General features: G+C 49.5%; 1 protein-coding gene across 1 annotated transcript in view; it reads right to left on the bottom strand.

Annotated features, from left to right (window-relative positions):
* The window catches only part of LOC135827338 (DNA-directed RNA polymerase I subunit RPA2-like), a 54,444-nt gene extending 27,907 nt beyond the window's left edge, over positions 1-26,537 (bottom strand). The window contains exons 1-15 of the mRNA XM_065339854.1: positions 26,468-26,537; positions 24,426-24,498; positions 21,651-21,704; positions 20,863-20,980; positions 18,360-18,447; positions 17,178-17,287; positions 16,303-16,438; positions 13,200-13,381; positions 6,853-7,047; positions 6,267-6,416; positions 5,747-5,791; positions 5,365-5,472; positions 4,414-4,506; positions 2,042-2,125; positions 102-185 (exon numbers count right to left, since the gene is read on the bottom strand). Of these exons, the coding sequence (XP_065195926.1) occupies positions 102-185; positions 2,042-2,125; positions 4,414-4,506; positions 5,365-5,472; positions 5,747-5,791; positions 6,267-6,416; positions 6,853-7,047; positions 13,200-13,381; positions 16,303-16,438; positions 17,178-17,287; positions 18,360-18,447; positions 20,863-20,980; positions 21,651-21,704; positions 24,426-24,498; positions 26,468-26,528 (1,581 nt within the window). The 5' untranslated portion in view covers positions 26,529-26,537. The remainder of the gene's footprint in view (positions 1-101; positions 186-2,041; positions 2,126-4,413; positions 4,507-5,364; positions 5,473-5,746; positions 5,792-6,266; positions 6,417-6,852; positions 7,048-13,199; positions 13,382-16,302; positions 16,439-17,177; positions 17,288-18,359; positions 18,448-20,862; positions 20,981-21,650; positions 21,705-24,425; positions 24,499-26,467) is intronic.
* Positions 26,538-27,500: the final 963 nt, after the last annotated feature.

Raw genomic sequence — 27,500 nt, 5'->3', positions numbered from 1 at the left:
AGGCCTTTCCAACATTGTATTTGTTGTGGTTATTGACCTATGGTTGATGGAGTTACGGACGTTTGTACAATGGTATATGCCGGCAACGAAAAATGACATACCGTACTCTTGTAGACGGTGGCAGCAGCAAAACCTCTCTCCACTGACGACTTGTTTATGACCATGGCATCTTCCATGTCATAACCCTGATACACACACACACACATGCACACACGCACACACACACGCACACACACACACACACGCACACACGCACACACACACGCACACACGCACACACATATGCACGGTATTAGATAAGCCTTGCTTGGTTGAATAACATGTTGTTTGGTTGACAGTATGTTACAAGGCGGAGGACGCACTGTGCTCTGCCAAACGTGGAGGTTGTAGTCATGAGCACTGTTTTCAAGCACAGTGAGTCATCCGCCTTGGAACACATTGTCAACCAACACACACACACACACACACACACACACACACACACACACACACACACACACACACACACACATACACATACACACACACACACACACACACACACACACATACACACACACATACACACACACACACATACACACACACACACACACATGCCACAGACCAGCAAACAGTAGCAGCAGCAGCAACAGCAGTAGCAGCCGCAACAGCAGCAGCTGCAGCAGCAGCAGCACAGGAGCAGCAATGGCAACACGAGATGAACAGAGTGTCTCAAACCGGTAACAACACAAGAAGAAAAATCGGAAGACTGAGACATGTTTAAACAAACGGCGAGGAGACTACAATTTTGAACTCGGATGGTGAGCCAATTTCATTACGGTAAAAAAAGGAGAAGGACAACATGTTACGAGTTATGACTAAATGTCCACCAACGAAACCAGATCATTATACAGTCAGCGAGTGCGACAAATGGCACAAAACTGACAAGGAGTAGTGAGACAGTCGGCGACCTGACACCTAGCTCCAACACTTCTCCAAGGCGCAAGCCAACAACCTTCCAACTTGTAAGTTGAGTATCCTTTTGTTAGTTCCATTTTTAGGTGGTACAAGGTCGACTTATATTCGGGAAAAATATGGTACACGACCGGGCCAAGCGGCGCATGCATTGCTGTAAACAAGACGTGCCAGCGTACGTCAACTACTCGAGACCAGGGTCAATGTACTGGAGAACAGGGTCAATGAAGTCGAGAGCAGGATCAATGAACTCGAGAGCAGGGTCAATGAACTCGAGAGCAGGGTCAATGAACTCGAGAGCAGGGTTAATGAGCTCGAGAGCAGGGTCAATAAACTCAAGAGCAGGGGCAATGAACTCGAGAGCAGGGGCAATGAACTCGAGAGCAGAGTTAATGTACTCGAGAGCAGAGTTAATGTACTGGAGAGCAGAGTTAATGTACTCGAGAGCAGAGTTAATGTACTGGAGAGCAGGGTCAATGTACTGGAGAGCAGGGTCAATGTACTGGAGAACAGGGTCAATGTACTGGAGAGCAGGGTCAATGTACTCAGGGGCAAGGGCAAGGTACTCAATAGTAGCGTCGATGTACTTGAGGGCAAGGGCAAGGTAGTCGATAGCAGGGTCAATGAACCCGAGGATATGATGTAGGTAGTCGATAGCAGGGTCAATGAACCCGAGGATATGATGTAGGTAGTCGATAGCAGGGTCAATACGGTATAACATGTAAATTTAGGTGTACTAAACTGTCGGCATCAGGGACCTGCCAGGTTTCAGGTGTAATGCGGAATTAGGTGACCAGCATACCCTTCACTCACAGTGCATACTCTAGCCCCTTTCAGGTGTAATCTAAATTTAGGTGGCTGGTTTCTCTACCGGAAATTACCGAAACTAAAGTTACACCGAAAATTGCATGATTGTTGTACAATATCCAAGATCTCAGATGGTGAGGCAAGGAAAAAAATGTGTAACACGGGAAATTGTGGGCACAAGTTACCGCAAGTTATAACTTGTGCCCACAATTTCCCATGAAGTTGAAGACACCACTGCAGCCACAATTTCCCATGTTACAAATATCCAAGAGCATACCGTGTACGAGATGACACAAACAATGGCGTTGGTTCCAGGTGGGTATTCGTCAATACCAAACAGATCGTGCTTCGCTGGTCGAACCTGTAGAAAACAGACGCACACGCACACGCACAGGCCAACACATTGACCGTGGGACCCATGAGAAGGGCATAAGGCTAATGGCCAACACATTGACCGTGGGACGGATGAGAAGGGCATAAGGCTAATATAAGCTGTATAAGGGCCTGGTTTAACTTTGTACTATTTGTAAGTACTGATGACTTCTATGCGCACCGCGCTGGATGAAGGCACAGATGCACAGCCTACAGTGGCGTGTCCAGGATTTGGCTGAGGGGGGTTGCGACCGGGATCAAGGCGGGATGGGGTGGGGGTAGAATGACATCATGCTACTGTCCCAGGTCAGCCATTTTGAAAACCGATGGCAAGAAGCTCCTCCTGTAGCCCCTTCTTCAACAGTTATTCACCCGAACGGCCCCAGAGACTGTTCTGGAGGATCAGCGCACCACACGGGGACAAGTGTCGAACTTGCTTCAAGTTCCCTTTCTTCGTGGGCCTGCGGGACGATCGACCATGATGTTTCGGGGAAGCATTCTCTGGAACGCTCTCCCCTCTGATTTTAGAGTGATACGTGTCCCTGGTCCCTTCCGAAAAGCTCGTTCTGCCATTGATATACTTACTTTGTGAATATCCTCGTTAAACTTTTATCTGCCATAAATTCCAACCTTCTATTCTATCAATCATTTGTGCATGCATGTCTATAAAATCCCACGTGTTCCTGACTCCATGAAATTGTCTTTCTATTCTTTGACTCCATGAAATTATTGTCTTTCTATTTCTGACTCCATGAAATTGTCTTCATCTAAATTTTTCCTTTTCTTCTTTTGGTCCTTTCTGTCTTATATTATTATTATTATTATCATTTCTTGTTTTCCCTTGTATATCATCCCTTCATCATTCTGTGATAACCTGTCCTATGGGCAGGTGAGAAGGCATCTCTGCCTGTTCATTTGGTGAAGTAAAATAAACAACAACAACAACAAGCCGTACATCTCACACACCACGAGCAGTATTTCTGTACATATACACGCAGCAACAATGTACATTGTAAACTTCAAATTCGCCGTTATGTGAGCGAATCAACTGCAATTATTTATGCGAGTCCAACAATTTCTCACCGCTCTCAAAGAATCCTTTACATAGGCAGCGGTACTTGTGACTGTGCGCTGTTATTCATGTTCTGGCTGCTCGCTGACAACAGGTTCTTCCACGTCTGGCGGAGTGTGACTGTCAGTCCGCTCCGAAAGTTCAACTGGAATAACAGCGACTTCATCACTCCCACTGTTTCCTGTTGGAGCGGCAGCAGGAGTTGCGCCGCGACAGGAACGCTTTACAAAAATTCCAGGCTCTGCTGGCTAGAGCTTGGCCTTTTGGGATGTCCCTGAGACATCGAAGAAAAGCCTTTGAGTCAACCAAAACACGATTCGAACGAGGATGATCGCCTGAGCCCTCGGCATTCGAATCGTGTTTTGGTTGACTCGATCGAAGACTTTTCTTCGATGTTTGTACCGTTGAAGACGCGTCGAGCGCGTCCCAGCAGGGATCACACTGTACAACAGTACACAGTCAGGTCACCGTGTTTCTGTAGCCGTGCATGCTCACTGTACGTAGACTCTACTCTGTAGACTGTACTGTACTAGTCTGTAGTGTGTACAATCAACACCAGCTCGAGCACCGTAACGTGCAACCGCTTTTGGACAATCGTTTCAGGCCGCGCGCGCCCCGAGCCTAGTCTAGCTAGACCCGGCGCCCTGCCTTTTATTTTTCGAAACCTAGGTCGAAATTTTTGAGGGGGGGGGGGGGGGCGCGCCCCCCCCCCCCCCCCCCCCCCCCGCGCCCCCCCCCCCCCTCCCAACCCCCACTGGCCTAAACGATGGGAGGTGAGTAGATCAGACCCACCACAAAGTGGTCAAAGACCGAAATCCCATTAACTGCATCCATGTTACCCTCGTGCCAGGCTACGAGTTCCCAAGTAACTGTGGGTCGCAACACGGCTGGAAAAATCCTTCCGCTTCCAGGCAGGACTTGAACCTGGTACCTTCTGTTTCTCAATCATGGTCTTAGACCATCCCACTATGCCTGCCTAATCCAGGAGAAACAAGCAAAGGAGAAACAAGCCGGAAAATTCTACCGGAGAAGAAAATCCAAAATCCCGGCTCGTCACGCCATGAATACAGAGAGATGGGGGGGGGGGGGGGAGAGGGGAGGGGAGGGAAGCACATGGCATGAGAATGAGATGGGGGAGGGGAGGGAAGCACATGGCATGAGATGGGGGAGGGGGGGGGGGGGGGGGAGGGAAGCACATGACATACCATTGGAGTCTGCGGAGTTTGTAGACGGTACAGCTTGTTGTCCATACGGTGATTAACAGAATGCGCAGCAGTTCCCATGGTCTGCTTGCCCATCTGAACGATAAATCAACAATACACAACAACACACAACACTGCCAACAACACACAACACTGCCAACATCAGCAGAATCGACGCGAATGTGAGGCGGCTAATTTCTATTATGTTAAACAAATTTACTCTCTTATACAAAAGAAAATGGACCAAGGAACTACCGTATTAACGCACATATAAGCACATGCGCTTATAAGTGAATTTTGCTACTAATCCAATTATCAAAAAATGTAATATTTTCACCTAAACGCTGATGTGCGATCAGAGTTCGTTTGCCAGAATCTTTGTGTTTGACTAGGTCTTGTAGTGTCAGTTTCATGGTTCCTGTACGCTGTTTACAGACTTGTATCCGTGATTGTGTCAAAGTGATAATTTTGGTCGTGCTTTTATTTATAGTCATTCAACCAAACAGGCAATGGTGCCTTCTCACAAGGAGACGACTTAGAAGAGGAGAGGGCAGAAAGAGATTGGGAAGGGGAGACAAAAACCGGCACGGAAGGGAGATAAGACTGGAGAGGATAGGAGAGGATAGGATAGGAGAGGATAGGAGAGGATAGGAGAGGGTAGGAGAGGATAGGAGAGGTAGGAAAGGATATGAGAGGATAGGAGAGGATAGGAGAGGATAGGAGAGGATAGGAGAGGATAGGAGGGGATAGGATAGGAGAGGAGAGGATAGGAGAGGATAGGAGAGGAGAGGATAGGAGAGGATAGGAGAGGATAGGATAGGAGAGGATAGGAGAGGATAGGATAGGAGAGGATAGGAGAGGGTAGGAGAGGATAGGAGAGGGTAGGAGAGGATAGGAGAGGATAGGAGAGGATAGGAGAGGATAGGAGAGGATAGGAGGGCAGCAAATGCTAACCTGACATTGGTACATGTTTCTTGGACTCTGGTTGAAGTCAGAGAACGGCGTCAGTGAGGCCACTGCACTCAGTATACAGCCCGGCGATACCTCCTGGTGTGTGGTTATCTAGCAACACCATAGCAACACAATACCATAGCAACAGGCAACACTCAGCAACGCACCACCCAATGCACGGCCTAAGAGCAAACATCATCTTGGCAACGGCTAACGCACGGCTCCCATAGTGACAAGGAACAACATTTAAAAACAGTGGAGACCACAAAGTAATGAGACTGGGTGACCGGTAACGTGCAAAAAAGTCACAGAGCCCTTACGACGCTGGTATTCACAAGAAAGCAGTGAGACTTGCGACCCATATGTTAATTAGTACAGTACTTACTCCTTTCTTGACCTCCGAAGGTCGTACGGCGATATCCATCCAAACCTTCAGACAAATAACACGAGAGAGAGAGAGAGAGAGAGAGAGAGAGAGAGAGAGAGAGAGAGAGAGAGAGAGAGAGAGAGAGAGAGAGAGAGAGAGAGAGAGAGAGAGAGAGAGAGAGAGAGGAGAGGGGGGGGAGAGAGAGAGAGAGAGAGAGAGAGAGAGAGAGAGAGAGAGAGAGAGAGAGAGAGAGAGAGAGAGAGAGAGAGAGAGAAAAACTCAGTCAGCCACACACAGAGTGGACAAAGCACACATCACGGTTGCACGGTCTACCACCGACTCGGCCAAAAACGCACTCGGCGCATGCACGGCACACACACAGCAGACCATCCACACACACAGTCCACCAACCTTGCTAGTACGATACTACCCACACAAACACTAATCCCTGACCCCCACCCCACCCCTCTGCACGTATAGACGTGTGCACAGACATGCTCCCCCACACCCCACCCCACACACAGACACAGGCACAAACCTGCTCAAAGCTGCCGATCATTTCCACGGTCTGAGCAGCAAGATGGATGACAGGCCGGACCATACGCGCTGGACCTGAGAACAGGTAGACGCCGGGGAACGGGCCGCTTTTCAGGACTGGCACCAAGCCAATTTCCAACGATCGTGGTACCTAGAGTCAGCACCAATGGGAAGGCAACAACAAGTTCAAACAGAAGCATTATCCGGATTGCAATGTTTCCCTGAAACTAGAAAAAAAACATAGCATTCTTTTTGAAGGCGGTCCAGTAGGTAAAACCGTTCCATATACAGTTGGGGGCCAAAGAAATCCCACCCACGAGTCTAAAGCAACGCCGGGTTTTCATTTCAATTACATCATGCACGCTCCAAAACCGATCTGAGGGCCGCAGGGGCCTTGGCGCTGCATTTGGCACGTGTGCTGGATTTCTTTGGCCACAATTGTTCCACTGCAGCTGATGCACCCCCTACCCCTAATGCCTCTAACAGACATGAACGCATGTACACATGTACACATGTGCACGCACGCACACGCACACACAAACACACGCACCGCACGCAGAGTTGCTCAGCGTTCCATTGGCACCTACCTCAGTGCTATTGGAAATCTTGAGGCGTCTTAACTGGTCACAGAATGCCCTGGACTCTCCATCCTGGACGTAACCCAACACTTTGCCATCGAGTAGAACCGGTAACAAAGGATCACCAGCACTGGTCGGAGACGACGACGACGAGGTGGAGGACGTAGAAGACTGGGATGTGGACGATGATGACGATACCTCTCCCTGAGCACACCAAGCAGACAGCAGCGAAAAAAGAAAAAAAAAAAGAGAAAAAATCCTGAATGTCATGGACACTACTCATGCATGCAGCTCCTGAAGCGGTGGGAGGGGAGTATCGACATGAATCTCTAGCTGGGCACAAAGTCTAACATGTTAACGAGAAATGATCCATCGTTTAATAACTCAGGAAATGTTACACGTATGTTATTCCTTCTCTCCACCACGCCAGCAGGCGACAACTTTCACAACAAGGCTCAACTCGAGTTCAACTCGAGTGACAGGAATGCACCCAAACAGGCTGTAAGTTGTACCCTGCAGGCACGGTGACCAGGTGACTGGTGTACGCAGGAGCACGTGACTGCTTGTTCAACCATGTTCGATTGGGAATAAGGCCCGAACGCTGCAACGCAGCCTTTTCGGACCAAAACCAGTCCAAAAGACTACAACATATGGGCCAATAGCGGTCATCCGTGCTTTTATAAGAACGAAATGGCGCTTTTAGTGACATATTGCATACAAATCCCCATCTAGCAGGGTGCAGTCACCCAGTTTCGGTGGAAGTGCGCGAGTTCAATTGGGAATAAAGGAGGAAGGGAGCGTCTCAGCTTCCTCGGACCAAGGCCATTCGACTCCGCACCTCGAAGACTAAAAGTTTAAAAAAAAGGAAGTAAATTATCGTGTCCGTTCCCGAAGGGAACTCACGGCAGCCGCAAACACCCGGCAAACCCTATCTGCCTCGAAGGACTACAACTGGTGAAAATTTGATTTTAGGCTTAACTTCCCCTTTAACCCTTTACCATCCGTGCGTACTTGAATGGATCTCTAGAGATCGATGGACATGCACACACTAAAACATTCCGTAACTCGATCGATTCTTGTCGGAATGTAAAGAACTAAATATCTAGGAAGAAGCCGAAGAACCCAGCTTTCCATTGCATCAATCGGTAAAGAGCTGCGATGTCGCATACCAATGATATTTTGCTCGACATTTCAGCTACGGCAAGAGTCGAATTTCTTTCCGAGTGACTGACCTTGAGCGGGGATTTTCCCCTCTCCTGACATGCTGAGTCACTTTGGCATGCTTTGAGCGCGTGGGCAGCATGAAAAGGAACTCAAGCAAAAAAATTGGAATGTTTACGATGAAGGAGCGAGAAATGGCTGGCGAGGAGAGAATTTCCTCGTATATCCAGCGATGGGGTGTATTTGAAGCTCCCTGGCGCTTGATATGTGGTCTTGGTAGTGTCCTGTTTGAGCTCAATGTACGCAGCTCGTGGAGAGCTTTCCAGAATGCCCAAGATTGTGAAAATTGGTTGATTACATTTCAGAGGTTCCAGCTCGATGCTCCAGTGTGTTAGGCCTTTCATCTCACATAATAAAACCCGAGATTTTTTAGTGACGTCAATAAACAAACACATCTTCGCGCCTTTATCCTCAGCTCCAACCTGACCCTCACTGGCCTTTTTTCTCTCGCTTTCGCTTTGTGTGGATGCCAAAAATTGTTCTCCTGGATCGAAATCCGTCTCTGGCCATGGCTACCTCCCCGTTGAACGTTGCTGATGGGCACCAATCCCCTGCTGCTACGCAGGATGTACCCGTGTTGAACATGGAAGTGGATGCGCCCCCGTTGCTGGGGTTGTCATCCTTGCCGAACGACCCAATGGCTGGTCTGGCACATACGAACTCTGTTTTTCCAGATGGAATTTCTGCAGGCGCATCCCCGGAGCTGGGACTGTCGCATCTGCCGGAGGGCCCATTGGCTGGCCAGGCAACTCCCTTGGCTCGCCCACTGTTCGATCCCAAGGGCGAGGAGGCTGCCACGAAAAGGCATTTGTATAAAGCCTCTCCAGAAGTGCAGAGCTATGTAGAGCAGTATTTCCGGACAATCCAAAGTGATGCTGTAGTAAAGGAGATGACCTCCAAGGACCCACGTCCCGATACCGCAGCATGTGTTGTGCCAACGGTGGACGACGCCGTTGCGTCTTGGCTCGGGGAGAAACTCCCGAAGACCATGGATAGTGGCCTGCACAAATTACAGCAGAATTTTTTGTCGGCGTGTGGCCCACTGACCCAACTCTGGGAAGACATTATCAGCAACGGGGACAGTATGGACGTTCCCACGGATGTAGTCCTGGATGCTGTTCAGCGATCACTGGTACTGTTGGGGCATGCCAATGCCCGGATGACTGCTCATCGCCGTGCCGCCATCTTGGAGGGTGCAGGGCACAAGGCACTGGCGAAGGATGCGAAGGAGCTGCCGCTGCCGAAGGAGGGCACCTCCTTGTTTGGTGACACATTTTACAAGGAACTGGAGCAGAAAGGCGAGGTGAGGAAAACCCTCGCCAAGTCCACGTCAGCTTGGACCAACACCCATCGTGATCGGTTGCCGACCCACCATCGCTCTTCGTCAGAGGGTTTTTCCTCCAGGCCCTGGCAAAGCCGCCCCGGGGCGTATTCCCGCGCGAGCCGACCTGCTCCATACAGGCCTCAACGGCCCGAGTGGTCCCGTCCACCACAGCATCCCACAGGCGGTGCGAGCCGAGGACGTTCGGACTGGAACTGAGAGCGGTGCAGCTGGGACTGCAAACGTTCGCATCGACGGCTCACCAGATATCCATTCGCCTGGAGGTCGACAACGTTCCGACTGTTGCATTCCTGAACCGGAAGGGCGGAACACGATCACAGCCACTATGTCAGCTCGCCCAAGAGATTTGGCAGTGGGCAACCGACAGAAACCTGGAGCTCATCGCAGTTCATGTCCCCGGGAAGGAGAATGTGGATGCGGACTTTCAGTCGCGTCACTTCCAACGCTCAACGTCGGATTGGATGTTGGACCCGGAGCTCTTCCAGGAACTGAACCGCTGTCTGGGACCATGCCAAGTCGATCTTTTTGCCGCCAGACACAACTGCCAACTGCCGACGTATTGCAGCTGGGATCGGGATCCGTGGGCGACAGGGATCGATGCCTTCTCCATGCCCCACCTATGGGAGAACGGCTATGCGTTTCCACCGTTTCGTCTCGTGGGCAGATGTCTGCAGATGGCGCGGACACAGCAGCTGCATCGTCTGGTCCTCGTTGCCCCGGCATGGCCGAATCAGCCTTGGTATCCCGTGCTTCTGTCAATGCTGGTGGACTACCCGGTACAACTGCTCAGTCCGACAGTGGTGCAGGGGCCAGACAACGAACAGCACTCGCTTCGTCACAGGCTTCAGCTGACCGCATGGGTCATCTCCGGCAGCAACTCCAAGAGCGTGGCTTTTCAGCGCACGCTGCCTCGCTGTGGTGTCAGGCATGGAGGTCTTCCACAAATCGGTCGTATGACAGTGCCTGGCGAAAGTGGCACAGCTGGTGTGGTCAACGGGCGGTTGATCCATTTCACGCGTCTCTGCCGATGATAGTCAACTTCCTGTCCGACATGTTCCAGAATGGTTATCAGTACCGCACACTCAATGTCTTCCGATCTGCCCTGTCTGCCATGCTGCCGTCGATAGCTGGCTGTCCGGTTGGTCAACAGCAGGACGTCGCGAAGGTGATGCGTGGTGCCTACAACAGCCGCCCACCACAGCCCAGATATACGTCAACTTGGAGCGTTAGTCAAGTTGTGTCGTCGATTCGGTCCTGGCGCCAGAATCCTGATCTTTCTCTCACGGAGTTGAGCCAGAAGCTGGTGCTTCTGTTGGCGCTAGCCAAAGCACCTCGCTCCCGCGAGCTCCAATTGCTGTGTTCAGGGCCGCTTCTACGGAAACCTGACGGAGTCTCGTTACCGTTGTCAGCGCCGACGAAGACCCAACATGCTGGGACATTGAAGGTTTTCTTCATTGCATCATTTGATGAATCCCAACTTTGCCCTGTGGCCTGCTTGTTGGAGTATCTCAAGCGCACTAGCACTCTCCGCAAAACATCACCATCGCAGCTGCTGCTGTCGCTCCACCAGCCTCATAACCCTGTTACGGCTGCTACAATTTCCCGCTGGTTGAAGTCTGCGCTGGGATTATGTGGAGTAGACACTGCACAGTTCTCTGGTCATTCAACTCGATCTGCCGCTACGTCTGCTGCTCGCTCTTCTGGTGTCCCCATGGAAGTTGTGCTTGCCGCCGCTGATTGGAGTGGTCCCAGCACGTTTATTCGGCATTACTACCGGCCATCTGCAATGGCCCAGTTCACCCAAGCTGTCCTGAATGCTGATTGATCGCTCAGTCCGGACCGACTGCAGTGTCTGCCTCTTCAGACCGATGTTAGGTTTTGTTCACTTTGAATGACACACTGGAGCATCGAGCTGGAACCTCTGAAATGTAATCTGTAATTCTGCAAGAATTCTCTGAATTTGCAGTAGAATTATGGTTACATGAGGAGGTGAAAGCGAAGATGTGACAGTGTGTTCCCACCCATTCTATGATGAACGTTTCCGTTTCTACCCACCCTAGCTGTCACAGTTCCTAAGCAGTGGGTTGACTGTCTGCTCTAGTGATCCACATCTGTTGGATTGACCACTATTTTATGTGTTATTTGGCTGCGGTGCCGAATGTATAATACTTCCGTTTATCTCGTTATCCGTGTCATGTTTCCAAGGTGTGGACTGCACGCTTCCTATGGTATATGACTTTGTAGTGCCACCTGCCAATTCAAGTTGTATTCCATGAAATACTAGTTTTTCTGGCAGCTCGTTCAAAAGGCCAGTGAGGGTCAGGTTGGAGCTGAGGATAAAGGCGCGAAGATGTGTTTGTTTATTGACGTCACTAAAAAATCTCGGGTTTTATTATGTGAGATGAAAGGCCTAACACACTGTCACATCTTCGCTTTCACCTCCTCATGTAACCATAATTCTACTGCAAATTCAGAGAATTCTTGCAGAATTACAGATTAGAACCGAAGATATTCTCAAAATGAGGTGAGAATTATTGCATTTGGGACTGCTGGGGAATTTTGGTCGGATGGTAAAGGGTTAAGACTGGGTTTACGATCTTCTGAAGTGGCCCATTGAAATGCGTCGAATTCACAGCATTCCTATCAGTATAGGGTAGAGTTCCTTTCGGGTGAACGCATCACAAGGCATATAACTCGCATAAACCCCAAAAGATGCTGTGATAGAGCTTACCATCAGGTGGTTGAATGTCAGTATCACATCAGTCAGTATTGTACTAGCTGTTGCACCTTCTGACTACACAACATCTTACTTATAACGGTTCGTGTTGGACAGAAACTACGGATAACATGAAACACTTCGGTCCTTTCTTTAAATCGTAATCCTCGGCTCTCCACAAGATTCATAGAAGCTGTTATCCTATCTGTTCTTCCTAGCTGTTCTTCCTAAAGTCCATTTCAAAACTATAGACGCATGGTATTTTTGAAATATTTCAAATTTCGCTGGAGCTTCTTGAGAATGTTTTTCGGAATACTGCTCAGGTCCTTCCCCCAACTACACTCACATACATTTTTAAGCGATTAGATGACAAACGGCCAATTTCAAAAATGTTGTGCACAAAGGGATCACAGATTTTATGTGGTATAGATGCTGACCTAACGTTTTTTTTTTTAAATCACGCGTCTATATTTTTGAAACGCACTATAGCTGTTCTTCCTAACTGATATCCTAGCTGTTTGTTCTTCCTAGCTCTGTCACCTACACAACTGCGAATTAAACTAAAAAAACGCAGTGTCTTGTATTAAAGCCTGTCTCATTATAGAAGTCTGTTTTGAATAGAAGCCTGGTTTTAGTGTTGACATATATAGAAATACCTGTCTTGAATAGGAGCCCGTCTCATATAGAAGCCTGCAAAATTCCCCCAAAAAAGTCATAGAAGTCGCAGTTTTTATACACGACTACGGTATTCACCTCCCACCGCTTAGGAGCTGCATCTGCGCCTTGATCCTAGCGCGTGGTGGTGTTCCTACGGACGGGGAAAACTCGGCTTCCAGCCGAGTCTCACGCGAACCGTGAATTTTTTTACGATGTAGTAAGACCTGGTGTAAGCGACCTCTGGGTTTAGCGACCACCTGCTCTTAACGACCGTTTTTCCAGGCACCGACAGTTCTATACAGACTCTGTGGGACCTGGTTCTAAAGACCATCTGGCTTTAATGACCGCTTTTGCTTGCACCGTGGGGGTGGTCGCTTAAACCAAGTTTTACGGTACTAGAAGCAGGCAAGCAGCACGTACCCTGGTTGCCACCCTGGTTTTCATCAGCGTAGCGGCGGAGTGAGGCTGCATGCCCAGGGCCGTCAGCAGCGCGGGAAGACGCGCCACCGACTGGTAGCAGGTGGTCACGTCGCACAGCGCCGCCAAGTGGTTGAGCAAACCGCACGGAGAGCCGTCCGGAGTGTGCACGGGACACAGGAACCCTGAGTTGGTTAAACCACGAAAACAAAAATAACAGCATTTCAACTCAGATGGTGAGCCAAGGAAAATTGTTGTAACATGGGAAGTTGTGGGCACAAGTTAAAAAAAATAACAGTGTAAAATTAATGGCGATTTCAAGGAGAGACCTATGTTTGAAAAACACACAAAAATAATGTGTACATGCATCTGCTAGATGTACATTGGTTAATATTTTTTCACAATAAATATAATAGTAGCACAAAATTTCCCACCAGATACCGCGAATGGCAGTTTTGTACTTCCTCCGCATCATTAAAATGGTCGCTTCCCAGAGCGATTTTTCGAATTTATTTTGTCCACTCGAAGGGCAACGAAATCAGCTAGAAATTGAGGCAGAGCATTGTCGACGAACCAAGCTTTAGTTTGTGGCCTCCCGCTTCGCTGCACTTGCAGCTAAGGTCGACGTCTTTCGTCAGTGTTTGAGGCAGACCCTTCAGCACTCAACAATATGCTGAACAAGATGCGCGTTCAAAGTCAGGTCAAGAAACTTTGTTTTCAAGCGATCCATGCCTCCAGGTGGCAGGCGATGAAGGCAAGCTAGCATTTTTCAAGTGCACTGTAACGACATTCCAGCGGGATAGGGTAAGTAGTTCCGAAACGTCTTTCTTGGGCAAGCGCTTCGCTGATTTTGTTGGTGTTTTTCAGACCCGTTACGTTCGCAGCAACATGCGCCACAAGTAGCCCATTTTAGGACTTCGAGAACACTTTGTTCTTGCCATCGTCAACTTCAGCATTTCGTATTCAGGAGAGATACCAGGATTCTTATACCCGAGCTTGCAGTCTTGATAAATGCCAAAGCGAACGATGTGGGACGGCACGAACTCCAGAAAAACGATATGCGCTCTGGGGCGGAATAGTGCGGAGCGCGATGAATTCGCTTGGTGCGGAACAGAGCTCCGACAAAGTCCGACACAACCACGGCTTCAGTAACAAGTAGACATTGCGCAGGAAGGGTCGCACCAATGCTCGAACACAGAAAACAGCGATTCCGACAATCTGACTGAGGCGAGCCAAGTCACAAACATTGCGCTGTGCGAAGCGACAATTTTAATGACGCGGAGGAAGTACTACCTGCTATACTCAGTCTGTACTATTTAATCACGGGGATCACAGACATGCGCCACAATGTGTGCATGCGATACTGTGTGAAGTCAAACGTGCACGGACATGAGCCATACAGTTCTCCATTATAAGCCCTGCGCTTATAGTGGACACTGGGCTAGTACACCTCCGAAGCCCTCTTGGAGTGCGCTTAAAACAGAGACGGAGCCTCTACAAGAGACTGGGCTTGTAATAGAGATAATACAGTAGCTCAATCACTACGCAAGTCAAGGACACACGCGTACGGGGTTGCAGGAGCGCAATTGTGTTGTTGTGGACGTCGTCGTCGTCACCATTTATAATACAGTCGACCCTAAAAATATAATCCGGCACTATTTGTAGTACGGAAATTCTGCCGGATTAGGGAGGGTGCTAGATAGAAAGTCCGATTTACTGCTGCAATGTGCACGAAAAGGACATTTCGGTTTTGGAAAATGTGCTGGTTAAAGCGGGATTCAGGGAAGCTTTTTGCGATGCGACACGCCACGAAACCGGGAAATCCCCAAATCGCAGCCGACTCGCACCCCACGCAACTGCCGCAACTGGGCCATCGCAGAAGTTTAGCTTGGCTCAACTTTTGCGATGCGACAAGCGATTTGGCGTACGATTTTTGACCTCTTCTACAGCAAAGTTCTACAAAGGGAGTTGCCTGTAAATTTGTACTAGTTGTACCAAACCACGCGAATACCATGGTGACGCACCCACATGCATTGAATTTCGCGCCAAATCAGCAAGGCGTTGTCACATCACTGACTTCTTCCGTGAATGGTATTTTGCGAGTTCGCATCGCACGCCTCCGTCGCAGATAGCGTCGCATCGCCCATCGCATCGCAAAAAAAGCTTCTGTGAATAAGCCCATTGCGCAATGACGTCATTTGTACCATAAACACCCCACACAGCCACCTGGGCATGGTCGTCTGGGGTATTGAACAGTGCATTCCTGATCCCAGCATACTCAAATGCATCACTCATACCTTCCATATTTGGCAATGCGCCATGGGCTTATCCCGCTTTAGAGAGGGTGCTGGTTTAGAAAGTGTTGGATGAAAGAGGGACGCTGCGTCCACCCGCCTGTGTGGATTCACAGGAAGTGCGAGCTACGAAGTCTGAAGAAAATGTTGAACGGTCTCTGCTGGGATGACGACTACACCATAGCTCAGTGGTTAGAGCATCGCTGGCTACAAGCGAGGGTCCCTGGTGAGAGTCCTGGTGGTGAGAGTCAATTTTTTCTTCAGATGTGTCTTTCCCTCCAACCAGTGACTGTATAGTCGTTGTTGTTGCTGTTGTGATGTGTGTTGGGTGGCAGTCATGTGACCTGTGTTGGGAGGCAGTCATGTGACCTGTGTGGGGTGGCAGTCATGTGACCTGTGTTGGGTGGCAGTCATGTGACCTGTGCTGGGTGGCAGTCATGTAACCTGTGTTGGGTGGCAGTCATGTAACCTGTGTTGGGTGGCAGTCATGTAACCTGTGTTGGGTGGCAGTTATGTAACCTGTGTTGGGTGGCAGTCATGTGACCTGTGTTGGGTGGCAGTCATGTGACCTGTGTTGGGTGGCAGTCATGTGACCTGTGTTGGTGGCAGTCATGTAACCTGTGTTGGGTGGCAGTCATGTAACCTGTGTTGGGTGGCAGTCATGTAACCTGTGTTGGGTGGCAGTCATGTAACCTGTGTCGGGTGGCAGTCATGTAATCTGTGTCGAGTGGCAGTCATGTGACCTGTGTTGGGTGGCAGTCATGTGACCTGTGTTGGGTGGCAGTCATGTGACCTGTGTTTAACAGACTTACCCCATGCTTCGGGCAGTAGACGCCTCACAGCCGTCGTTCTCATCTCCGCAAAGAAAGCACCACGATGTACACACCGAAAATGGGACAGGTAACGATAGAAGTTTAGCTTGTCAGCCATCAGTGCAAAACCGGCGACCTATGATGAGAGAGGAAGAGGGGAGAGAGAGAGAGAGAGAGAGAGAGAGAGAGAGAGAGAGAGAGAGAGAGAGAGAGAGAGAGAGAGAGAGAGAGAGAGAGAGAGAGAGAGAGAGAGAGAGAGAGAGAGGAGAGAGAGAGAGAGAGAGAGAGAGAGAGAGAGAGAGAGAGAGAGAGAGAGAGAGAGAGAGAGAGAGAGAGAGGAGAGAGAGAGAGAGAGAGAGAGAGAGAGAGAGAGAGAGAGTTGGTCATTTGCCCCCCCCCTCCGCCCCCATCGCCAATGCAATCCCCCATTCCCCAAAGCCATACATAGCGGCAGCAGCGCGGCATATCACTGGATGAGCTAGTGAATCCCATGACTACCATTCCCAGTCCCAATTGGCCATCCTCCACAAGCGTGCATCCAGAAAACGCTGTGCATGTGTAAATGCTGCATTCATAACAATGGTACTGTCTTCTCATGCCAAGGATAACAATGGTACTGTCTTCTCATGCCAAGGATAACAATGGTACTGTCTTCTCATGCCAAGGATAACAATGCCTGGGCGAAATGAGGGTGTGACGTGCACACATCACACATCACACAGCACACAGACACACAGACACACGGCACACAACGCACAGTACACAGCACACGGCACACAGCGCACAGACACACAGCCCACAGTACACAGACACACAAGCGCAACCCACAGCGCGCGGGCAGACCAGCACAGCTACTACCATCACAGCCAGTATACCTGTTGAAGTGCAAGTCCAGATTTGGACACCAGGTTACCGGTGGCGAGTAGATATTCCAGCTGTTGTCCGATATTAGGACCATGGCGAAGTGCACGCATTACCGTCCCACCTACGTGATTAGGAACACGAGCGCGAGCACGCAAACACACGCACACACACACACACACACATGGGTGCGCGCACGCAACCATGCACACACACACACACACACACACACACACACACACACACACACACACACACACACACACACACGGGTGCGTGCACGCACACACACACACACACACACACACACACACACACACACACACACACACACACACACGCACGCACACACACACGCACGCAAACACACACACACGCACGCACGCACGCACACACAGACAGGGCATGGTGGCACTTGACTTTTGCTGAAGATGCTGTTATGCGTATTGATGGTGGCCGAGAATCCCATTCCAAAACAATACAATCAAAGTATTTCAACCTTTGTTTTTGGATACATGCATAACGACCAGATAATAGCAAGAGTACATAACCCCCCAAGAGTGTGCAACTCCCACGTACCCTGCTGCCCCGACAGGAGTTCAAGTACATTATTTATGATGCAACGCGACAGCACCTAATAGTCGAGTTGCACACTCTTGGTGGGGGGGGGGGGGGGGGGTGGTTGTGTCCTCTTGATACTAGGGATACCGTACATGTACTAGTACCGTAAAGCAACGTTGAACCGCCCCCTCTCTAATTACCCCCCCCCCCCCCCCCCCCCTGTCGATTATCTACTTGTGAAGCAACTTCGGCGTATACAAAGAAATACGATGTTAAACCGACGCTTGCACTGCTGTACACGATATGTGCCAATCCAGGATGAACATGTGCAAAATCCAGCACATCGACTCTGACCCTCCAAGTTGTTGTACATCATACTGCACTTGACAGCCTTGATCTAATTCGCGCCCCCTGCTGAAAACCCAGCTAGGAAGGGACATGGCGTGGAGGACCAGCTAGGAAGGGACATGGCGTGGAGGACCAGCTAGGAAGGGACATGGCGTGGAGGACCAGCTAGGAAGGGACATGGCGTGGAGGATCAATGGTACTTTAGGGTACTTGCAGTTTGATAATTTTTAACATCTGGCAATATGAGAAAATGGCCCTTTAAAGAGTTGCACAAAGAGACCCCTTACTGGTGGTGAGGTCAAACTTGTCCGGGTGCATCTTCATGGAGCGTGTCAGCTCACCGCGTACCGCCTGCAGCCATTGAGAAATCTTCTCCTGCAGCAGCAACGAGAGGACACCGACCAACATGCACGCGCACACACACACGCACGCACGCACGCGCGCACGCACGCACACACACGCACACACGCACACACAGACATACACACATATACCATGTACAGTAAAATTCCCCAGATGCGGATGTCCCTAATGCGAGCACATACGCCTACCGGGCACCGTTCTGATCCATCTAGACTCTGAAAATACGGTTTTCAACGGAAACTACCCCAAAACAGTCATTTTGATTGGCATAAATCTTTCCTAGCATGCAATAAGCATGTACGGTCAGAGTTACGGGCAATTCATAGGCCGTGTCTACATGAAGCGTTTCAACCCGGGTCAGATTTCAACCCGCCATGTACACGAAATGAATGGCACGTTTACATGACGCATTGCGCTTGACCCGGGTTGAAATTTCGCCCCGGGTTGAGTTCAATCCTCCCCCAAGGGGAGGGTTGAAATCAACCCGGGTCAAGAAAATCGTACAAACGTACTTCTGTGCGTATCTCACGCCAGGTTTGAACAGCACGGCACATGCAAAATTTCGCGCGAACGCTCCTTGCACCAGTGATTTACAACATGTGTACGGGTGCCAACGCATCACATGTTTTTCTTTGCAATAATTTGTACAGGATGAGATGGGCTGTGGTCCACCACAGGTTTCGGATTCGTCTGATAATCCGTGTACAGTACAGCGTGCATTGCATCATAAAAATGACGTCGAACTTGAAATTCTGTCGGGACAGCACCCATAGTCGAGTTGCAAGACTTGGGGGGAGGAGGGGGAGGGGGGTTATGTACTCTTGACAACACCAGGAGTACTGTAAACCCGGAAAGTCTAACCAGTCGCAAAGTCTAACGTTTTAACGAACAATATTTTTTCGCTATTTGAAGAAATGCCATCGCGAACCCGGTTCGAGATGTCTGCGTAAAGATGCGCATACAGATGGGTGGCCAGGTAGCCATCGTTGACTTTCTGCACGTCATCATGCCAAAATTACAAAAAACACTAAACTTTCCGGTTCTACAGTAAATGAAACGGAGAGTGTGCAGGTTCTGACTTTCCCGCATGGGTGTGTGTCACCGCCACATTACGGGATAACATCATATTTCGTGCAGACAAGCGGTGCGACGGGATGTGGTGTAGTGCGTACAACTGAGCTGCAGTCGTGGAGCAAGCAAGCTGCCTGAATCCTGCATGCGCGCACGCACTGCGTCACGAACACGATGTAATCGCGGCATTTCGCCGTGACAGTAACCCAACCGAGCTTCACACAATCTAGCCTGTAATGTACTCTTCAGACAGTTCTTAACCCTTTACTGTCCGATTAAAATGTATACAAGCCCACGCAACCACAAAATCTGAAACTAAAATGAGACGTAACTTTGGTTTGAATTTGACGATTTCCACGATCTTGGGCATCCTGGAAAGGTCTTGACGAGACGAACGCAATGAGCCCACACTCGGCGCCACAGGATGCACTGGTCCAGCGCTGCAAGCCAGGGAACGCGCAAAAGCGCTGAGCTCACGCTCGAGATCGATCTCAATCCACCATGTCACCCCTGTTGCTCGTATCGAGCTCAAATATTTTCGTAGAGACTCCCGGGAACCTACTTTTGAATTTGAATCGGTGTAGCCTTGCCAACAGGTGACGTAAACAGGGAAAATCCCAGCCGTCGACATGCGCGTCGCGCTCTGAACGCACTTTTCCCGGGACCAAAATTACGAGTGCGATAACTCAGCAACCGCTCTTCGTATCGCTTCGGGAATTGTTCGAGGCGACAGCTGAGACTTTTCTCTTCGACCTACATATTTCGATCTCTCCAAAAGACCTAGATTTGACCAAGTTACGATAATTTCAAAATGCCTACCCCATCGATCCCATTGGATCGATGCTTGTATGTGCGGACAGTAAAGGGTTAATGTGCACAAGCTACACTGCATCCACTTCATTACATGATAAACACTACACACACTATCCTGAAATCAAGTCAAGGTCTAGTATCTCAATCAAATTGTCCGCCAGTAGCCATCACCAGGATTATGGTAATCCTGATGGCTCCTGGCGGAAAATTTGATTAAGATACAGCCAGACCTCGCTTAACTGCACACACTCGTTTTCCACAAAAATATCCGGATAGGCGAGGAACCGGGTAACCGAACACCGATTGTGTTGGATGCGCTACGTATGCTGTAAATCTGTAACCAGCTATTTTCTTCCGGACCGCGAGGGATCCGAATAAAAGAGGACCGGATAAACGAGGTCTGACTGTACTAGCAATATGCAGCGAAGAGACCACTTGATTTGAGGACGGTGTGGGTATTGACAAGACAAGCGTGGATATACAGAGAAAGTTGTAGTTGTTGTTGTTGTTGTTGTTGTTGTTTTCCCAGCACACTGCACGAACCTTAAGGACCTGCAAGTAGAAATGGCCGCCGAGGAGAATCTCCTGGTTCATCGGTGAGTCGGCAGAGTCCGCGCACGATTTGCCAGCAACTAGGCTGAGCATTTTGCGCCACGCAAACCTGCACGCCCGTAACACGCACACACAACACACAACCCATGTATACATACACACGCACACACAACACACACATGCACCAACGCAAACACACGCACGTGCGCACACACACTCGTACACACACTCGTACACACACACACACACACACGTGAAAACACATACCAGCTTTAGCGCTTGCACCCGAATACATCAGAGCAGTGTATAGGAAATGGGAGAGCCAAGTGACTACATGCAATGGAAAATCACAGAGCAAAGCTGCATGCATACCCACGTATTCTCACAACATCGCACAAGGATAATCGGGGTACACCAGTGTGCTGGTTTCGATCAACTGGTGAAGCGATTGGCGTTGCAAACAGGCAAAGTGATCCCTCATGACTGAGCTGCAACAGTGCCCGCGACTGGGTGCAAAGGTTCCTGATCGACGTTGCAACCAGCCAACCAGCAGCAGCACCAAACCACCAGCACCACTAGCAGCAGCAGCAGCAGCAGCAGCAGCATGACCACCAGCAGCAGCAGCAATAACAGCAGCATAGTAACAGCAGCAGTAATTATAACAGCAGTAGCAGCAGCAGCAGCATGACCACCACCAGCAGCAGCAGCAGCAGCAGCAGCACGAGCACCATCAGCACCACCTCCCGATAAGAAACATGGCAAAAGAGGCCATGACTTACACGAGCATGTTGTACTTGTCCGTATTGTTTGAGAGATGAACAGCAATCTCTTGTCTGCAGAAGTAACAAAGTAACAATATACACAAACACACACACACACACATGCAAACACACACAAACACACACACACACATGCAAACACACATGCAACTCAGCCACTTCACGGGAGGGCACCATAAGAGCAGCATCATCAGCAAATTCCACATCTAAAGCTGCAGAACGCTGGTGACACGTGCGGCTGTTGTTGAACAAGTTGCCGTTGATGTTGAACCTGAAGTCAATGCCCGCGCCTGGATGTCGACTGCGCCACTTTTCGAATACAAGGGCAAAGTAGAGATTGAAGAGGACGGGAGAGATTGTACATCCCTGTTGCAGACCATTGTTCACCGCTATCTGCTCAGTATGCCTGTCCCCAACACGGACACGGGTAAACATGACGTCATGGAATGACGCGATGAGACGAACCAGGCTCTCAGGTACACCTAGAGCGCGCAAAGCAGCCCACAAAGCCTCACGAGGAACAGAGCCATACGCCTTCTTTAAATCGATAAAGATTGCAAAGCTGCTGGTGCGGTGTTCGTACAGTTTCTCTGTCAGCTGGAGGAGAAAATCTGGTCGATGCAGGAGCGGCCTCGCCGGAAGCCACATTGCGAATCCGGCAGTTCCTCCTCAGCCAGTATCTGCAGGCGGTTTTGGATGAGACGGCCCACAGCCTTGCCCACCACGTCGAGAAGGGCAATGCCCCTCCAGTTGTCACATCTGGACAGGTCACCCTTTTTGGGGATCGGTACAATCTCGGCATCACGCCACGCCTGGGGCACGCAAGTCTCCCGCCAGACTTGATGGACTAGCTCTAGTAGAGCGCCAGTGAAAGCAGGACCAGCATGTTTCATCATCTCAGGTAGAATGCAGACTCTCCAGGGGCCTTGGTGTTGCTCAAGCTTGTGATAGCTCGGTGAAGCTCGGCCGCAGTCAGTAGCTCAGCCAGTTCATTGTTCAGCGACTGGAAGAACAAACTGAAAAAATCGAGGCAGCCGTAGCAGCCGTGGAGCAGCGACTGCAACTTAAAGTGCAAGGAGTACAAGCAGCACTGGAGGAGCGTATGGAAGGAGTACAAGCAGCACTGGAGGAGCTTCGCTTCGTGTCGGGGCACAGTAGAAAGTCGGTCAATCTCCATGTCATCGCCTGTTACGCACCGACATTCCGCGCCAAGAGATCTGCCAAGGACAGCTTCTTCAACGATCTGCAACGCGCGATACGGGATGTGCCTGGCGAAGACAAGTTTGTTCTTCTAGGCGACTTCAACGCCAGAGTTGGTTCCCGTCAATCTGGAATTGCTGATGACTGGCAGGGAGTTCGTGGCCCCCATGGTTTTGGCGAGTGTAACGAGTCAGGCGCGGAGTTGCTTTCATTCCTGCACATGAACAATGCAACCGTCTGCAACACTTGGTTTCAAAAGAAACCATTCCACAAACAATCCTGGCAGCACCCCAGGACCAAGCGATGGCACGCAATAGACTTCATCATCATGCATCAAAAGGACCGACTCCTGTGTCGTGATTGTCGCGTTGTGCTGAATGCGGACTGTGGCTCAGATCATCGTATGGTATGCCTCACCGTTCAGCTTCAGCGGATGTGGCTGTCTCGTGATAAGGCTGAGCCCAAACAGCGGCACTTTGCCGTAAACCTGCAGAAGCGGTCACCCGCTTCACCAATGGCAACGGATGCTGATGTGAGTACCCCCACTCATGTCACAGCTTATCAGGTGTCAGTTGCCTCTCGTCTTGCGGATATCCCCGCAGCCGCGTCTATCGAGGAGCACTGGGATGCCCTTGCCACGTCGCTGTCCACTGCTGCGGAGACCACTCTTGGTTTCTCTGCATGTCGGCAACCTGACTGGTTCTCTGACCAGCAGGACGTGCTTGGAGCACTGATTGAGGAGCGTCGATTAACGTATAATAGATATGGATTGCCAGCGGATATGCCAGTGATTGTGCAAAGTACAAACTCGCCCGTTCCAGGGCGACAAGAGGTGTTCGCCACGCCAAGAACCAGTGGTTGGAACGTAACGCAGCCCAAACCATAGGCAGGGCGCAGAACCGCGGAGAAATCACCGTGGACGGCTATCCGGGATATCCAGCGCTGCTTTCAGGGCCTCCGTCGGAAAGCAGTTACGACGATACGTGACAAAGAAGGTGTAATTTGTGCATCCGCTGAAGACCAGGCAGCGCGCTGGCATGAACACTTTCAACAAGTGCTCAACATCCTGAGCCAGTTTGAGCCAGATGTTTTAGCTTCCTTGACTGTTCGTCCGGAGAACAACGAAAGAACACACACCCACACACAGACACAAACGCACACATACACCCACACCCATACCCACACAAACACGCACACACAAACGCACGGACACACAAACGCACGCACACACAAACGCACGCACACACAAACGCACGCACACACAAACGCACGCACACACACACACACGCACACACACACGCACGCACACACACACGCACGCACACACACACACACATATGCACACACACATATGCACACACACACACACACACATATGCACACACACACACACACACACACACACACACACACACACACACACACACACATATGCACACACACATATGCACACACACACACACACATATGCACACACACACACACACACACACACACACACACACACACACACACACACACGCACGGCACTAAACAAGTCACGGTGCAGTGCGGCAGGTCTTGACGCATTCTCACCTCAAGATGGACTCCCCCACTTCTTGATCACTGTACCACTCTGCCATTTCTCTACGAGCACGGAGGCGATGACCTGACATCATGAAGACAGCACACACGCAACAATAGACAAACGCATACAAACACACAGAATTGAGAGACCTCACAGGGAAGAAGATCAGTCCACCGCAACAGCCCAAAAAATATATACTTGAAGTATTAACCCTTTGTGTACCAGGCATCTAATGTATGCGCGGGGTACTCATCGGTAATGATGGACCTATAGCATAAAACTAAGACACATGTTGTATGTGCAAGTTATGTTTTTCTGAATCTGTTGGTATCAATGTGTCCAGGTAAGAAAATATTTTGACCGAGCACACAACTACAGATACAGTCCATATTCCTGACAATTTAGATCCGTGAACTTGGAATCGTGAATATACTTGCTGACATTGCCCTTCTTCACACACAGCAACAGGAGACCACTGCACTAGTGTATAGCCGCCAGTTGCATGCTTCAACAATAGCGAAAATTTAGGGCTGCAACGAATATTCTATTTCACAAACGAACGAATACTCATCCATAACGAACGAATAACGAATATTCTCTCAAAATGCTGAATTATCTCTAAGGTCGAAACAATTATTTAAATAGGAACTAAATCGATTTTTTTGTAAATGAATAGAATATTCTATACCAAAAGAATCTATGAAAGAGTTTGGCTAGTCCCCAGTTGTTCTAGACCAAGTCGATGTCTAGTGGAGTCATGTCCACTACTCCTGTGAGTCATAGTCCCCTTTCTCAACACATAACACATGTACATATCACTCCATCCGTTCAAGAATTACTACAAATTGATCGACGTGTCAAAACGAACGAATATTCTAAAGGGGAAAATATTCCTTCCATCGGGTTCCTAACGAATATCAATCGAATATTCGAATATTCCTTGCAGCCCTAAGCGAAATGGACGGAAAAGAGCCATATTGCGGGAATACCAGATGCCAAACAATTGCATCAAAATTTCAAATTATTGAAATTGTGTCAGATTTAAATATGTACTTTTCACTTTAAATATGTACTTGCGTCCAGCGAGGGTATTGGCGATTGAGAAGACCAGGAATAGTCGATGGGTGAGGAAATTCACCTGCCTTGATTATTTCAGGCCATCGCTGCGCTCCCTCTCGCCGCTGCTTGGAGAGCGAATACTGCAATGGCTTCAGCGATGGAAATTCTCATTTTCGATTCAGATCCTGAGATTATATCGCTACTACAACTCTCTCCTGGCGTTCACCATCACTAGTAGACATCGACAACAGCTAGAGCAAGCTATATTCCAGATACAAGCAGCGTAACCGAACGAAAACACGATCGAAATTGCTAAAATATATCGCAGAGCGCTGAAATTGCAAAGCGCACTTTTCGCCGCGATCGTTCTCCATACTTTCAAATGGCAACCTACCCACATCATACATCAAAATTTGCAGTGGGATCTCAGCTGTCCAGCGCAACAAACCGCGAGTCGACCGGAGCAAGGACGCCGCCGAATGGCGCGGCGCAGTGCGGTGCGTCGAACCGTAACATACGTTACGGTTCGAGATGGGGCTGGTACACAAAGGGTTAAAAAAATCACGGTCCACGTTTTCTGCATCCGTAGAGACGCTACAACCCTGTGTGGATCAAGGCGCAATTTAATTGCAATTTAATTTCGTCTTTTTCGTCCAAGGAGCTTTTGGACTAAATTAAGTGCTGGACTAATGTCGATTTGAACTCGGATGGTGAGCCAATATTTGTCATAACTCGTAACATTTTGTCCTTTTCCTTTCTTCATCATAATGTCGATTTGTTCAGCTTTTCAATACACCCTTGTGATCCATGGGCGAAATTTTCAACCGGACGAACTCCCTTTCTTTGGAGTTGGACGAAAATTATTAACCAACGGAATGTTCTGCCTGTACAGTAACAAGAAGTGAATTAAAAAGATGACGGCAACTGTGCCTTTATCCAGAAGAAAAGGTGAGAACATGCATATCAACTAGTACACTCTGTCGTCACTCACCAATGTGATTCAGAACATGTTCACGCCGATAGAAACCGTCGTTCTGGGCTTGTCGCAGCATTGCCACAGCACAACTGTGAGTTCAAAGTAAGAGAGAGAGAGAAAGAGAAAGAGAGAGAGAGAGAGAGAGAGAGAGAGAGAGAGAGAGAGAGAGAGAGAGAGAGAGAGAGAGAGAGAGAGAGAGAGAGAGAGAGAGAGAGAGAGAGAGAGAGAGAGAGAAAAGAGAGAGAGAGAGAGAGAGAGAGAGAGAGAGAGAGAGAGAGAGAGAGAGAGAGAGAGAGAGAGAGAGAGAGAGAGAGAGAGAGAGAGAGAGAGAGAGAGAGAGAGAGAGAGAGAGAGAAGAGAGAGAGAGAGAGAGAGAGAGAGAGAGAGAGAGAGAGAGAGAGAGAGAGAGAGAGAGAGAGAGAGAGAGAGAGAGAGAGAGAGAGCAAAAAAACAATGGCCATTCAGTCTCAACAGACAGAACTAGAGTGGAAAGGATCAGATGTGGCTGGATAAGAAGATCCCAAAACAAATCTCTGCGCACAGGAAATGACAATGATCAATTTGCATAATTATATACGACAACCAAAAATAGCAGACTGGCCAGAAAACCTTCAGTTGGGTTGTAACTTCGAGTGCTCATGCTGCTTGGCAATCATCAGACAGCAACTAACACTGGGGTTCTACACAGCAGTACGCTTATAAACACATAGGATCACACAGGTATACGCTAATCTAGGGCTAGGTGCAGGCGGGCGCAAACTCTGGTAGCGGGTAGATATTGGAAGAAAGCTAGCACGGGTGAGGTGTTAGGAGAGGCAGTGGACAACAGGCAATGGGAGGTGTTAGGAGAGGTAGTGGACAGGAGACGGGTAGAGGCAGTAGACAGCAGACGGGTGGAGGTGTTAGGAGAGGCAGTGGTCAACAGACGGGTGGAGGTGTTAGGAGAGGCAGTGGACAACAGACGGGTGGAGGTGTTAGGAGAGGCAGAGGACAACAGATGGGTGGAGGTGTTAGGAGAGGCAGTGGTCAACAGACGGGTGAGGTGTTA

This window comes from Sycon ciliatum, chromosome 11 (genome assembly GCF_964019385.1).
Source record: "Sycon ciliatum chromosome 11, ocSycCili1.1, whole genome shotgun sequence".
In the NCBI taxonomy this organism is placed as follows: Eukaryota; Metazoa; Porifera; class Calcarea; order Leucosolenida; family Sycettidae; genus Sycon; species Sycon ciliatum.
Note: the sequence above shows the minus strand (reverse complement) of the source record. Positions and strands in the feature narration are given on the sequence as shown.